Raw genomic sequence first — 16308 nt, 5'->3', positions numbered from 1 at the left:
ATCTATTTACTTACTTATTTTTGTTACTGCAGTCGTTACATTGTGTGCACACATGTAATAATTTCATAAGCATGCTTTGATTGTTGGTAAATTGTAGTGTATCAAAGTTAGGCAGACACCTCAAGATGATCGGGTTTAATTACGGACACGTTAAGCTCGTTTCATTGAATTATTTCAGAATATATCCCTTTTAAAATTTATTTATTCATTTTTCTTACAGGTAGTGTGACGTTCGAACAAAGTGTATAAGTATATACTGTAATTTATAAGGGTATTATCAAAAATGTGCAATATCTCCGCGTTCCTGATAACACTACCAGGAATATGGATTCTATTTCAAATCTCACGTGCCTCTACACCTTTGAGGATGATTCACACATTTATCAAATACCAATATAGTGAATTAATAAGGCATTCGGCCAATCTACCCTGTTTCTGAGAACACTCTCAGAAAAATGAACCTCAGGTGCGCCGGGCTGAGTCCACACGCCTCTACGTCAGGGAGACAATAAAACTTATGCACCTCCCACGTGTATAACTGCAACTCCACGCCGCTCCCTGTTCCAAAGAACACTCTAAGGAATATGGCTACTATAACCAATTAATTTATTCATTTTCTAGCCACGCGCCTCTACACCAGGGCCAGCTTATACACCAAGTGCACGCTACAAATGCCTCAATTGCCTCAATAAATTACAAATATTGTAATGCATAAATTACGTAAACAACAGAAGTTAGCGAACGTATCACTTTTAAAACACCTCCGAAGGAGCGCGTCTCCTCTAATAGTACGTGGTTTTGATTACGTAGTTACTCTGCGACGACAGCACTGTGTTTATTTTTAGCTTATTGCTAACAACACTGGTTCAGTTTTAGTTAAAAAAAACCTTAGTTTTATCTATTATTTTAATTAACCATAATCGCTACTTTTATAATCAATAAATCAACATGAGTAATGTCACACACAACGCGAGACAAAAACTAATTAAAAAACGCATAAAGTTTATTTTTTTAAATACATTTTTTTCCTCCAAAAATATACCTTAAAGATACGGCAATTTACTATTAGACTAGCCCCCTTAAATTACTGAAGGGAATTTAAATTAATTCGACTTTTCTATGAAAGAAAACGGAAACTAATAAATGCAGCTTCTTTAATTTCAGGTATAGCAGGTAAACAAAAATATTTATCTATCAGTATTAATGTATTATTATTATTATTATTATTATTAATGTAATTATTAGTTTTCATGGTTTTTTATTAATTAATAATAATTATTATTATTATAAAAAAAAAAATTTAATTGAGGAGCAGAATCTATTGAACCCAAAAACTAATTAAAATGTTCTGTGGCTACACTTCGTGTGATGGAGAACTTGTTTTAAAACTGTTGAAATGTGCACAAAAATGTTCTAAATCTTCTTTCTGCCTGTACTCCATCTCTAACAGTTACTTCTGAATAAAGTCCTTATTCCTTCTATGCACATGTCCACGGCATCTTAATCTGGCCTCTCTAACTTTCTTTCCAAATTGCCCTACTTGCACTGTTCCTCCAATATACACATTCCAAATCCTGTCCATTCTTGTCATATATATATATATATATATATATATATATATATATATATATAACATCTCAAGGGCCCATATATATATATATATATATATATATATATATATATATATATATATATATATATGTGTGTGTGTGTGTGTGTGTGTGTGTGTGTGTAAATATCAGGATTACATCATGATTCTTTCTCATTGATTTTACTATTTTGCAAGTTGTCTGAGACGTACACACAAACTAATTAGATTTTATTTTATATAAAAAGAAAGCCTTTCAGGTAACAAAGTATAAAATAAAGCAAAGAGCAGAATGAGCAAATATAAAAATCTGTGTCAATTTATCTTTGTTATTCGAATAGATACACATTACAAATAAACATAATATAAATATAAAACAAAGTTTTTATTTTTCGGGAAGATTAGGTGTATTCAGCAGTATTGAATTAACAAACATGAAAGGTGAAACACTATATGCTTACACACTTCATCCATCATTTCATTCTATTTTATCTTAAATATGTGTGAAGAATAGAGTGAACTTTATAGTTACTTACACTATGTGTATCTGTTATGAATAAAACACATGAGCAAATTAGATTTGAATGGGTTGTTATTGTTGCTTCCATAGACATCTTTGTGTTTTTTACAAGCTCAACATGTGTTGTTTTACCAGTACATATGTGTGTTTAAATGTCTGAAACCTAAAATATGCCTTATGTGGTTAACCCTCTGGGGCCCGAGGTGATTTTGGGGCCCTTGAGATGTTTGGACATGTAATGTGTCACTCTCCTTCCCCCCAAGAAGTGTACTCTAAAGCACCTCACACATGGCTGTGGTTTGGATGACTGTGGGCAGGGCTGTTTACTGATGACAAGCTAAACTTGGGAATAAAAGGGATAGTTTACTACATGCATTCACAATCTTCAAGAACTTATCGGTACGAACAAGCTGCAAAGATACCAAGACTTTACACTGCTGCTGAGGCTTTGGCTCTGCTGCAAAACAATGGGTGGCCCATTGTAATGTGTCACTCCCCTTCCCCCCAAGAAGTGTACTCTAAAGTACCTCACACATGAAAGTACCTCACACATGGCTGTCAACACCTACGCTTCGATGACAAGGAGACACGCACTCAACGGGTGGCAACGGACAAGTTCGCAGCAATTTCAAATGTTTGGCAGATGTTTGTTATTAACTGCATCAAGTCTTACAACCCGGGCCAGCACATCACTGTCGGCGAGCAACTTTTTTCAACCAAGTCTCGCTGTCCTTTCCAGCAGTACATTGCCACAAAACCTGACAAGTTTGGAATCAAGTTTTGGGTTGCATGTGACTTGAAGTCAAAATACATGTGCAACGCTATCCCTTATCTTGGCAAGGACCTCAGTCGTTCCTCTGGGGAGAGACTGTCCGAGAATGTGGTCATGAAGCTGATTGAGCCTTTCATGGACAAGGGAACTGTTACCACTGACAATTACTTCACTTCATTGTCACTTGCTGGACGACTGCTCAGCCGGAAAACTACCCTTGTTGGCACCATTCTTATCTTACTTATCAGATGTTTTTAACAACTGGCACTACACTCACAGTTTATGCGCCCAAGCATAAACATAGCATCATAGCATTATGAACCAGAAGGTTCGACAGTACACCGTACGGGCAGGAACACGGCGATGGCCAGTCGCTGTGTTTTACAACTTGATTGACATGGCAGCAATGAATGCTCATGTGCTGTATCAGGCATGCACTGGAGTGAAGGAGAGAAGGGTGGATTTCCTGGCGCAGCTTGCAACTGAGCTTGCTAAGCAGTTTATGCAAGCACGGATGGTGGACAAGGAGCAGCTGCTTTGGCAACAACCTGCCACACCACACCCAGGGAAAAGGGCCAAGTTTCAGGTGACCTTCCAGTGCAAGAAAAATAATGCAACCTTACGCTGTCTAGCCTGCTACAAGTACACATGTGGAAAATGCAAAAAGGAAACTGAGTGGCAGTGCCAGATATGTGCCAACAGATCACACCAATAAACTGCTAAAATACTGGTCACTCACACACACACATACACAAACACCAGATGTTGCACACTTATGTAAATATATATATATATATATTTCTATAAGTGGTAGTAGTTTTTATGCTGGGAGAAGGCTACATGGAGATAAATGAGTGAAATTTACATACCATTTGTCTTCAGTATGCCTCTTCTATGCTTTTCTTTTTATTCTATTTTATTGTGTTTTCTTATTGTGTAAATTTTTTGGGCAGTCGTGCAGTACATTTCACTTCATGCCGTACCGTGTATGTATGTGAATGTGACAAATAGAATTTGAATTTATGTTGTATGTTTTTTGTTTAAGAAAATAAACGCTTTGAACTTTGGAATCTTTGAATACATTTTTTCTACACCAATTGTACCCTTGGTATGGCCCCTTACATATTGCTCCTAGATGACTGTGATCCCTGATTGTAAAGTCAATAGCACCTTGTACGTCGCTCTGTAAGTAATTGCCACATTTACAGAACAAAGGCAACTGTTCACACGTGATTAAGGATATTAGGTAAAAACAACCGGGCCAAATGGCCCCTCTCTGGTAGAGCTAGGGGGATAGGGCCAAATGGCCCCTCTCTGGTATTTCTAGCGTTAACAGACAGATGTTGCTTCAGCACGGACATTGCATGGCGACAAAGCCATACAAGCACACTTACTGTTAGTAATACAACACTCCAATTAAAAAATACTACAATATATCCAAATGTTGCATTTAGTGCCTGATGGATTTTTTTTTTTTATGGAATAATGCCAAAGCTAACCACAAGCAAGCCAACAGTTATCATGAATATCTTAATGAAGAGCCACATGAAAAACAAATGAACATCTGAATGTAAATTTGCCCATTTCGGCATTCTGACCACGTTACAGCGCATACAGTTAAAGCACGCGGACTGCGGGTTAGAGCCTGCGTCTAGTAACCCATAGCAACCGTGGACGCGGCTTGATGACGTAGTAAGTTAGCCACAGAAGCGTTGTAATGTTTCTATTTCACTAAGTGCAGAGCTGTTGTAAATGACAGTAGTTTGCACGCTTGTCATAAATACTTCCACAATAATTAATCAGTCATACCCATTTCAGTTGTTGTTGACCAGATGAATTAACAAGTTATTAAAAGCGCGACTCAAAACGCGGAACGAATTTAGTTATAAAAAAATGAACAACGGTTCTATAAAACACGGCGGTACTGATACCACAACTAAGCTTTTTTTGTTAAAAACACCGCGGATAATTCTTTAAACATAATGTGACGAAAGTTATATAAAACTTGCTCCGGAAAACAAAACCTTTTAGACAAGCCGATTAAAATTATTTACGGTAAACAAAACTTATTTAGAAAACATAATGTATTTAAAATTTATTTTACCAAATCTCACGAGTACAAATTCTTCCCTGACCTAGAAAAAAATCAGAAAGAGCAAAATAAACACTTACTTTTTTCCTCTGGGAGGGAAGACCGGACTGAGCCCCCAAATTGTTAGGTTTTAAATGAAGATGTAGTGTGTCCAAGCTAAGTTTTAAGCTAAGAGAAGAAGAGTTTTAGCTTGTTGTGTCCGCCGCACCTTGATACACTTACCGGTCCGGGCCCGATCGACCGGGAGAGACAAACACACACACACGCAGGCATGATGTCTGAAGATCTCTGTTAATTCTCAGCAAAGAGAGCACATTTAAACGGTGCTATGTCCCGAACATCAAAAGAACCAGTCATTAACATGTCAGTCATAGAGGGACCCGGAGACAGACAGGTGAGAGGAGATGCATTTGCATTCTCCTGATTAAACAAAAGGATTCTAGCAGACAGGAGCCATTCGGATGTATCCTCGTCTGGATACGGGATATAGAAGGTGTTACCACAGAAGGCATGAGGAAGCACAGTGGGGGGTCTGTTCTCAGAGCACAGGAATCTTCTTATTAGATTACATTGTCTTACTACATTATAAAACCTTACACTATCACACATTTAGACTGATTTGTGAACAATGTTTGAGAGAAATGGTAATATTGTGTATCTGGAATGAATTTTAGATCTTTAAGTCCATCTCATGAAAAATCGGAGCAGAAACAAAGGTGTTGCGTTTATATTTTTGTTGAGTGTATTTTTCACGTCTGTAAGGCAAGTATATACGGAGTTTAGGTTCATTTTCTGACACGCTCAAGTTCACCGAAAACAATACAGAACAGCGCTCCCTGTTTACTTTAATTATTTTACAAAATCATATTTTTTTTTCATTGTGACATCTAAAAATAGATGCAGGATTATTTATTATATATATATAGTCTAAATAAAACTGCTTTTCTAAATGTGGGCTATTGTTGTTTATCTCCACCTCAAATTCAAATTTTAATTGTCACATACACAGTCATACACAGTATGATATGCAGTGAAATGCTTATACGACCTCCAGTGACTTTAAAAGAAAATAAAACTATATATAGGGAATAAATATTAATAAAAAGAAATACGAAAGAAAATTTAACTAGTAAAATAAACTGTACAAGTAAGGGTGTACGAAAATATTACAAAATATAGAAATAAAGTGTCAATGGCTGTGCAAATAGGCATAAAAAGTGGCTTAAGAAAGTGTCATGTGCAGATATATAAATATGTATTGCATAAATGTGTCCATGATTGTCCAGTCATTGTCAATGTTTAAAAAAAGATATTACTCCTGTGTGGTGGTGTGATTGAGAGACCTTACCGCCTGCGGGAAGAAGCTCCTCCTCAGTCTCTCTGTGTTGGCCTTCAGGGAGCGGAATTGCTTCCCAGACCGCAACAAAGAGAACAGTCCATTGTTGGGATGGCTGAGGTCCTTCACGATCTTCCTTGCCTTGGTCCAGCACCGCTTGCTGTAGATCGAGGGCAGGTCAGGGAGCTCTGTGCGGATGATGCGCTCAGCTGATTGCACCACCCTCTGTAGAGCTCGTCTGTCCGCATGGTGCTGTTTCCACACCAGGTCGTGATGTTTCCCGTCAGGATGCTCTCTATGGTACAGGAGTAGAAATTCCTGAGCACCTTAGAGGGCAGTCTGAAGTCTCTCAAGCGTCTGAAGTGGTAGAGGTAGGTAGCCGGGCCTTTTTCACCACGGTGTTGATGTGACAGGACCATGACAGGTCCTGCGTGATGTAACCACCGAGGTATTGGAAGCTTTCCACTCTCTCCACTGGGCTCCTGTTGATGATGAGGGTCTGGTCGTTCCTCTCCTGCTTTGTACTAAAGTCCACTATCAGCTCCTTTGTCTTGCTGATGTTCAGGAGGAGATTGTTCCTCTGGCACCTGTTCTCCAGCTTTCAAATCTCCTCCAGGTAGGCCGTCTCGTCGTTGTTTCTGATCAGGCCGACCACGACAGTGTTGTCAGCAAACTTGATGATGGCGGTGGAGTTGGTAGTGGCCACGCAGTCGTGGGTGTACAAAGAGTACAGCAGGGGTCTCAGAACACAACCCTGGGGGGCTCCAGTGCTGAGAGTGAGTGAGGCTGAGACATGGCCGCCCATCCTTACTGCCTGTGGTCAGCCAGTCAGAAAATTGGAGATTCACTGACACATTGATGAGTCCCAGGTGCTCCAGCTTGGTGGTGAGTGTGGAAGGAATTATGGTATTAAATGCAGAGCTGTAGTCGATGAAGAGCATTTTAACATAATTCCCTTTCCTAGTGTCCAGATGATTGAGTGATGTGTGGAGGAGATGTGAGATTGTATCATCTGTTAAACAGTTCTGGCGGTATGCAAACTGTAGTGGATAGAGTGCGTCCGGTAGTGAAGAAATGATGAAGTCTCTGACCAGGCGTTCAAAGCACTTCATTACTACTGAGGTAAGGGGCTACAGGGCGATTCATTGAGAGAAGCAGGATGAGGTTTCTTCGGGACAGGAACAATGATGGACTCTTTGAAGCATGTGGGGATCACTGACTAAGATAAAGAGATGTTGAATATCTCAGTAAACACAGGTGCTAGCTGGTCGGTGCAGGCTCTGAGAATACGACCTGAGATGCCGTCTGGTCCTGCTGCTTTCCTGGTGTTCACTCTCTTGAAGGCTCTTCTCACATCATGCTTGGTGATGATGAACGCATTTCCGGTGCCTGCAGTGTCTTCCTGTCGAAGCGAGCATAGAAGGTGTTCAGCTCGTCTGCCAGAGACACATCCGCGTTCGTCATACCAGTTGTTGGTGCTTTATAGTCCATAATTGTCCTTAATCCCTGCCACAGGCTCCTAGAGTCACTCTGTTGGAGTTGTGACTCTAGTTTTCTCCCGTAGCGCTGCTTCTCCTCTTTCACCGCCTTCTGGACGTTGTATGACGCAGGCTTGTATGGTTTCATGTCCTCCGACGCAAGTCCTGTGATGTAGTCGAATGGTTTTATCCATCCACGGCTTCTGGTTTGGAAACGTTCTAATAGTCTTTTTCTTCACGGTATCATCCGCTAGTTTCCCAATAAATCCCACAACCGCTTTTGTTGACGTCACCATTAGAGCTGTTTCTGAACATGTCCCAGTCTGCGACATCGAGTGCGTCCTGTAACGCAGCCACTGAGTGGTCCGTCCAGCGCGCGACCTCCCTCTGAACCGGAACTTCCTGTTTCAGCCTTTGTTTGTATTTTCACATGAGGAAGATGCCGGCGTGGTCGGGTTTACCAAACGGAGGGCGAGATTGTGCCTTATAGCCATTCTTGACTGTTGTATAACAATGATCTAGTGTCCTTTCACCCCTGGTGGGGCAGGTCCTCTTTAATTTCTTACGTAGTCTAATCAGCACTTAACCGCACACATAAAGTTTTCCCGAGCGCTGATTTTGCACTTAACGCTGACTTTGTTGTACTAAATAATATTTATGCCATATAATCAGGAACTCTAAATTCCTAATTGTTCTGGGTTGTTGTTCTTTTAGTGTTACTGTGTGTGCTTTACAATGGCAGGCAACATTCAAATGCAAACTATTCACCCTCCCCAGGTGTGAATCAGCTGTTCTCACCTTTACATTCAGAGAAACTGAAATGCACCCCTCCCCACTTTAAGACCTGTATTCTGAAGACTTTCAGTAATTCAGGCCTCTTTTTAAATTTGTGCAAATTTTATCTTCTGGATTCTAGACTCCAAAATTGATGTTTTATTGGAATAAAAGAAATGGGGATTTTCCTTATCATCACATAAATTGTATTGGTTGTAATCACTCTATACACATCATTTTTAATTGGTATTTTTGTAAAATATTGAAAGTTAATATTTTATAAAAAAAAAATGAAAAAAGAAAGATTTCGTTTGTATTTTCCATCTCTAAAAGAGCATAAAAATCACCAGTTGTGTATAGACTGATTAAAAACAATACAAGGCATGTTATGATAAGTAAAACTTTCCATCTCTTCCATTCCAACGATTTAAAAATAGTAATAATGTAAATTTTAGAATCCGCAGAAGCTCAGTGGTCCGAACACAACCTTTCATGAGCCCGCTTTCCTCTAAATACGCTGTGTTCACGGGGTGGGGCTAAGAAACATGCATCATGCAGGGGTTTATTTATTTTGCCCCCTTTTTTTGGGGTAAAGTGACTGAAGTGCCTAACTTTTTTCAGGAGATCTTTTGTTTCACTGAATAATCCACTATTAACACGTCTCAACACACACAGACACACACCAAAACACAAAGAAAGCAGACCAAATGTCAGCACGTCCCACCCCCAAACAGCGCAGCAATGAGCATTTAGTTACATCTAAACTAAGTCATTTACATAAGTCACTGATCAATAGCTCATGACACATACATTTAAACAATTTATTCATACAGATGTACCTGTACTACATGAAAAGTTACAGGCTTGTTACTGACTGATTTACTCTGATAAAGAGCCGTATAAGAACAGTGGCAGCTGGTTCACTTAAAAATAAATGCTGGATAATTTTTTATAGTCTAAATAAAATTGTTTTTATAAATGTGGGCTATTGTTATCTACTTCAAATATTTGTTAATTTAGTTCAAATGAGTTTTGGGCTCGGGGCGTTGAGCGTCGTGATTCTGCTCTTTAATTTGCTATGTAGTCTAATCAGTACACTGGCAGCAGTAGACTAATGATTATAAGTGCATCAGGAAAAACAGCAAGGACAATGACCTTTTTAATAATTTATTAATAAATTAGTGATTTTTTTGGTTTTGGCTGTAGTGATGCCATGAAGGTGATCATGTCATCTTGTCGTCTCCGCACCAGTGAACGCACCTATAATTCACTTTTCATACGAATTACATATTCTAATAATTTGTTTTTCTTTAGTTTATATAAAAGCAGATATTTCTCTTTTTATAAGTATATATTTTTCACGTCTGTGAGGTGAGTATACACAGAGTTTCGGCTCATTTTCTGACGCGCTCAAGTTCACCTAAACCGATACAGAACCCTGTTTACTTTCTTTATTTAACAAAATCATAAAGTTTTTTTGTCATTATGAGTGCACCTAAATAAAAGTAGAGTCATATAAAGGCTATGTAGCCTATATAGTTTTACTATATAGTTTTTGCACATTAATCTGACAATGTTGAAATTTTTTATTTTATGGTCATTTAGTTTCATTTATTCCAGGTAATAAATCTACTACAGATTTAAAGAACACAAAATATAAGGTGATACAAGACCCTACACGTGTAGCTTTTCAAATTACACATAAAATCTAAGGGCTCAGTGTGTTAACGTTTACGTTGCTTAAATTCGATCCTAGAAATATTTAATTTAATTTAAATTATAAATTTGTAATGTTACTACTGTGATTATGAATTTGTTTAATTACAATGGTTTACTTGATTTTATCTGCAACTACGTGCGGCTCTAGACAAGCTGCAGGTCATTAATCCTGAAGAGAACGACCTGATGCCTAAGGCGTCAGTCTATAGTTATATAGCGCCACTCAGTGGTAAAAGCCAGCAAACGCACAAACCCAAATGCTGTTGCTGTGCGCCGCGACGGTAAAAGTAACATACCGCTTGTCCACCTACTATACTTACTAATTAGCGAATGCTTTAGTCAAGGGCTCTGAAACAATGGCAGTATGAATGACAATGGAATATCACAGAACGTGCGAGTTGACACCCATGCACCAATCACTAACCATTAAAATGTTGTGTTGAGTGTTGTGGTAATGAGATTTTTTTAGGACTTTTTAAAAAGGTGTTAAATGGTAAGTAAAATTTTAAAATTAATGTTCACAAATACTCAAATACTCCAGACTTTGAAAAAAAAAGTTAAAAAAGGGTAATTAAAAAAAAAATTTCATGCTTAAAATTTTGGAAACCAAGATTTCATGAGAATCACCCACGTATAAGTCGTGACTCAGAGCTCTTACTGTTCTGCAGTGTGTTAGCGAGATCTGAGAGGTTCATGTTCTTCAGGACGTGCAGTGTGATCTTCAGCGCTCCCTCTCTGACACTGTGCAGATCCTCCTCATCCTCCTTCTCAGTGCATGCTGGGTAATCTGGACTCAGGAGCTTCCTAAACCTCTTCAGCTCGTTCTTTATCAGGGTGATGACTTTGTGTTCCAGCTCCTGGTTAGAAACACACAAGAACATCTCTAGATATTATAATCTTACACAGTGAGAGAGACCTTTATTTTATATAGAGAAGAAAAGTCTCTTTCTGTTACCACAGTTACACTGAAATTCTATCTGATTACCCTTAATGCTGCAGCACAGAGATACAACTTTACACACACACACACACACACACACACCTTGAATATGGAGTCCAGCTGATTTCTTTTTATGTTTGTTTTCTTCTTTTGTTGTCTGTGAACAAATAAAATACATGATATAGACAATTTCTATAAAAAAGCTTCACAACACACACACACACACACACACACACACACACCAGAAAACACGCACCGATAAATATACCGATAAACACACACTACACTGATGTGAGGACTTCCTCACTGACACTACCATATGAGTGAATTAAACAGTTGTATAGTGGTGAATGTGGTGTGTAACAATAGTAACAGCTGTAACAGTAGTTGTGTAGTTGTGAGTCTCCAGCTCAGGGACTGCAGGCTGAACTGAAGTCTTAAAGCAGTTTTTCCTCACTGCCAGTCTGAGAGCTGCAGCACTGCACACTTTAGTGTTTTATTGCTTCAACATGTAATAAAGCTGTGAGTTTGATCAGGTGGAACACTGCTGTAACACACCTGTACTGACCTCACATTAGCAGAACTGTCTCTGTCTCTGAAGAGTAATGGAAGATCCATTGACGCATCACTTTTCATGGACACACAGCTGGGTTCTGCTGAGTCTGATCTTTTTCCCTCCATCATTCTACAACACAGATATTATTAGAGATTACAGAGGAACCCTGGATTACAAGCATAATTCGTTCCACGGCCCAAAAAAATAAATACATAAAAATAATTAACAAATATAAAATAAAAATAAAACTAATTATATTTTTGCACCATTAAAATACTTATAGGCCACTAGTTATCATATCTTCTTCTCCATATAACATGTTTATGCTCAGTACTACACATACTGTATATGGTTCTTTAATGTATTTGCATTGTACTAAAATGCATTCTTTTTCAATTGCCATATACAGTACAGAATCCCAAATCACTATGGCCAAATATCACTAAATGCAACAAAAAAACAACACCACATTTTTCTTTTTGTTTATGAGGTGTTAGTGCAGTATATAGACCCGTGGCACAGCCTAAGCTTTTATCCTTAATGCTTTTCCCCCTCACGTTACTTTTACTTTTATACTTTAAGTATTTTTGAAACCAGTACTTTTACACTTTTACTAGAGTAAAAAGCTTGAGTTGATACTTCAACTTCTAAAGAAGTCTTTTTAAAACCCTAGTATCTATACTTCTACTCAAGTAATGAATGTGAATACCTTTGACACCGCAAATCGCGTTACTCGCAATTCCAGGTTCCAGTGTAATTTAAAGGAATGTTGATTGACACATCTCCAGTAATCTCCAGATCAATACAGAACACATGTTCACTCTTAGTAAATCATTACTATATTGGGGAACAAATCATCCTCTGTTCATCCAACCTTCAGTAAATTTCCCTAAACGTGTTGTGTATGTAGATTAAATTCAGAGAGATGATATATTCCAGCTGGAGGTTTAGATATTCACCGTGTGTTTACTGCTGAAACATTTATTTACACCGTCACACACACACACACTGGAGGTTTAGATAATCACTGACACACACACTGGAGCTGCTGAGTTTCACTTTCACTTTACCGTCTGACTGTGTTGGGGAAGGGCACACACACACACACACATAAACTCTATATTACTGAAGTATACAGTGAAGACAGTAATAATACAGTAACTTTACTCCAATAATCAGTGAGTTTATGACAAAAACACTTGGCGGTTCTACACAGCTACCGTTCCTTAGCACAAGCTTATCACATGTCATGGCTAATGATAAACAGATAAATAACTGCGTCACTAACAGAGTAACTAACTACAGCTTGTAAATATTAGTGATGATCAGTAAGGCACTAAAGGCACTTTAATGGTGTAAGGAACTAAACCCCTCACCGTTAATCTTCTTAATAAGGAATGTTCTGCTCTAAATGTTAATGTTCTGATATAAAACTCACCTGAACACAGGAGGAGCGCACGCTCACACACAGGTAAAGTGTTCGGACCAGGAAGTGCGCAGGAATAAAACCGAAAAGTCCTGTCAGAGCTGGGCTTGTTTACGTGCTGATGTTATCTTAAACCCTGGATAACTTTGAGAAAGAGTTTAGTTTAGTTTATATATTTGGAGGACTCAAAATTAAATCCACAAAGAATACTCCACTCAGTCCCTAATGTGGTGTGTGTGTGTGTGTGTGTGTGTGTGTGTGTATGCGATGGAATGTTTAAACACAATAAAGACACTATAAACACTATAAAGCACCCAACCAGTCAACCGAATACATTATTAGCGACAGTACTACTGAACCATATCCCTCCATTATACACTTTTACCAAATAAATCTTTCTCTAGTGTATGTTTATTTAGGACTTTAAAGTGAAACACTCACAGGACCAGCCACAGAAACACACAGACACAAGCTCCTCTAAGAGATAAGTGCAGAAGGAGTTGTGGTCCAGTGGTCCTACAGTCACAATACAATCCAGTGTTTGTGACAACATACTGCTATAGACACGTCCCTTTCACATAGTCTCTAAGGCTGAGACCACATTGGAATTCAACTGACTACGCTGATGAATTCAGGGACTGTGTTACTTCAATTCAATTCAATTCACAGTATATAATTAGTTTTTTGTGTAATATACTATTTGTCTAGACAAATAAAAATTTTTTTGCTAACTTGCTGAAATATTATTAATGTAAATATTGATAAATGACTTTTTAATAGAATAGACAGCTTGGGATGATGGGAGCGCTCATCTGAACTGAGGTTCATTATAAATAGCCATGTTTTCTGTTGTTCTGGGTTTGGCATCTGTTCAAGTATGTTGTTGTGGATTTTCTAGGTTTGTGCGTCATGCCGTTCTGTTTAGTTTAACTCCTAATCATGTTTCACTCCGTGTTATGTTTAGCTCATTGTTTAGTTTAGCTTCTTGTTATATTGTTGTTCTGTTCTGTTTTGATATTATATTTGTTTCCTAAGTTTCTGTCTTGTCAGTTGTGCTAATGCTAATTAGGCTTTTTCATAGTTTGATCCCTTTTGTTCTATAGTAAAAGCTTGTTTGTTCATGTTCTGTTTCTTTATTAAAAGACTTTGAGTATTTACCTCTGCATATATGCCTCACCTCAAGCCCACGCACAGCACCCGTGACACATAAAGGATCTGAATCCTTATGTAAATTAAAATTTTCAGTCTTTCTTATTTTAACAAATTAACAAAACACTACAAACTACTTTGTCATTGTAGAGTATTGTGAGTAAAATGATGAGGAAAAAAGCATTTGATTTACTTTTAAATGTGAAAGATAAAGTGTTCACCATGTCGCAATGGGATGGGGCCAGAGATTATTACAGCATTTAAATGCCTCTACCAAGTTACTTACCTCATACCTACTAACCTCTAACTAACAAAGGTTTATGTTGTTAGCTTCAGTTTGTATAACTTGTATATCTTTGAAAACCTGTTCTTAGCCAGTATGCTCCCTAGTGCTGCTGGTGTCCCTGAAAGCTTAGCTAATTTCATATGTCTCAGTATAGAGTCTCCTGTTGCCAGAGCTCATTTACGCTTCTTAGCAGGTGCTTCAGTGAGGAGAGCAAATCTGACAGGTAAAATGCCAAAAGAGGAGCTCCCCTGGGTGAGCTTAAGCTGTGCTAGTATGCTACCAACTCGGTACCCACTCACCATACTGTGAGTGTTGTAATGCTGAAGTTGGGAGATTGCTATCTCCATCTAAGGCTTCCAGACTTCCCCCAAAATTAACACTACTCTCATACTCACTAATCCTCTGAATAATCCAGATGTGCATCTGGAATACTTAATCTCTTCTGTTAAAGTTATATTCCCAGCTAAATTTAAATAAACTGCCATTAACTAGTCTCATTTGGCCAAAGGTTCAGGGTTTTGTAAGGGTCCACCACCAGAGGTCGCTGTTTTTTATTTGTAGTTTTTGTTGGCTGACTCAGTTTCCCAGCAGGCACCTTGGTCAGGTGATGTGAGTGCACACCTAAGCCGAGGTAGCCATTAACCCATCTATAAATAGCTGTTTAGACTGGGAAACTGGGTCGAGCATTTTTGGTATCATCACTGTCATTTGTGTGGGCATTTTGTTTTGGTTTGTTTTTGTTCTTTGTTTAGGTTATATTTTGATTTAAGTTGTGTTGACTTCGGCTCTCTTATTGGCAATGTTTTTGTGTATGTTCTGTGTTAGTGAAGCTGATTCAGTCCTGTCCTAAATGTATGTAAGTACTGTGGTTGTTGTCCTCCTGTGTTCTTGTGTGTTTAGCTAGAGTCAGGTAAGTAGCTAGGTGTGTGTTTGGCTATGTTGAGTTAACTAACATGCTTCTAGTCATAGCCCCTTTGTGTCTCTAGCTATTCTGTGCTTCCTGTCTCCCTAGTGTCCCAGTGAGCTTGGCCTTTGAATGTCTCCTAGCCTAGCCACTGGGTATCACTTGTCTCTGTGTTTCTGTGCCCCAATTCCCTAGTGTGTGTTGAGCTATTAGGTAAGTGTAGCTTAGTGCATGTTGGGGCTGAAGACATGTTTAGCTAGGTGTATGTGTAGCTGACTGCCATGGTTAAGAGCAATCTTAACCATGTTTAGCTAAAAGCCATGCCTAGCTGACTGCCATGTCTTTAGCCCTAGTCCCGTCTCTCTCCTGTCTCTAGTCTCTACGTGTCTCCCCTAGTCTCTACGTGTCTTTCCTCTCTCTAGTGTCTCTCTTTAGTGTCTCCCTCTAGTGTCCAGTTTCAGCTCCATGCATGGTTTGTGTGTTCTGTTATATGTTTGTCCTCCTTCTGCCTGTATCTTGCCGCAGGACGTGTTACTTGTCCCTCTGCCTGTGGCTCGCCGCAGGACGTGTTACTTGTCCCTCTGCCTGTGGCTCGCCGCAGGACGTGTTACTTGTCCCTCTGCCTGTGGCTCGCCGCAGGACGTGTTACTTGTCCCTCTGCCTGTGGCTCGCCGCAGGACGTGTTACTTGTCCCTCTGCCTGTGGCTCGCCGCAGGACGTGTTACTTGTCCCTCTGCCTGTGGCTCGCCGCAGGACGTGTTACTTGTC

General features: G+C 39.0%; 1 protein-coding gene across 1 annotated transcript in view; it reads right to left on the bottom strand.

Moving 5' to 3' along the window:
* LOC128530464 (NLR family CARD domain-containing protein 3-like) overlaps nt 1-11903 on the bottom strand; it is a 44207-nt gene extending 32304 nt beyond the window's left edge. The window contains exons 1-3 of the mRNA XM_053504428.1: nt 11788-11903; nt 11322-11376; nt 10938-11136 (exon numbers count right to left, since the gene is read on the bottom strand). Coding sequence (XP_053360403.1) covers nt 10938-11136; nt 11322-11376; nt 11788-11903 — 370 coding nt within the window. The remainder of the gene's footprint in view (nt 1-10937; nt 11137-11321; nt 11377-11787) is intronic.
* Nucleotides 11904-16308: the final 4405 nt, after the last annotated feature.

This window comes from Clarias gariepinus, chromosome 9 (assembly GCF_024256425.1).
Source record: "Clarias gariepinus isolate MV-2021 ecotype Netherlands chromosome 9, CGAR_prim_01v2, whole genome shotgun sequence".
NCBI lineage: Eukaryota > Metazoa > Chordata > Actinopteri > Siluriformes > Clariidae > Clarias > Clarias gariepinus.
This window is presented reverse-complemented; position numbering and strand designations above follow the sequence as displayed.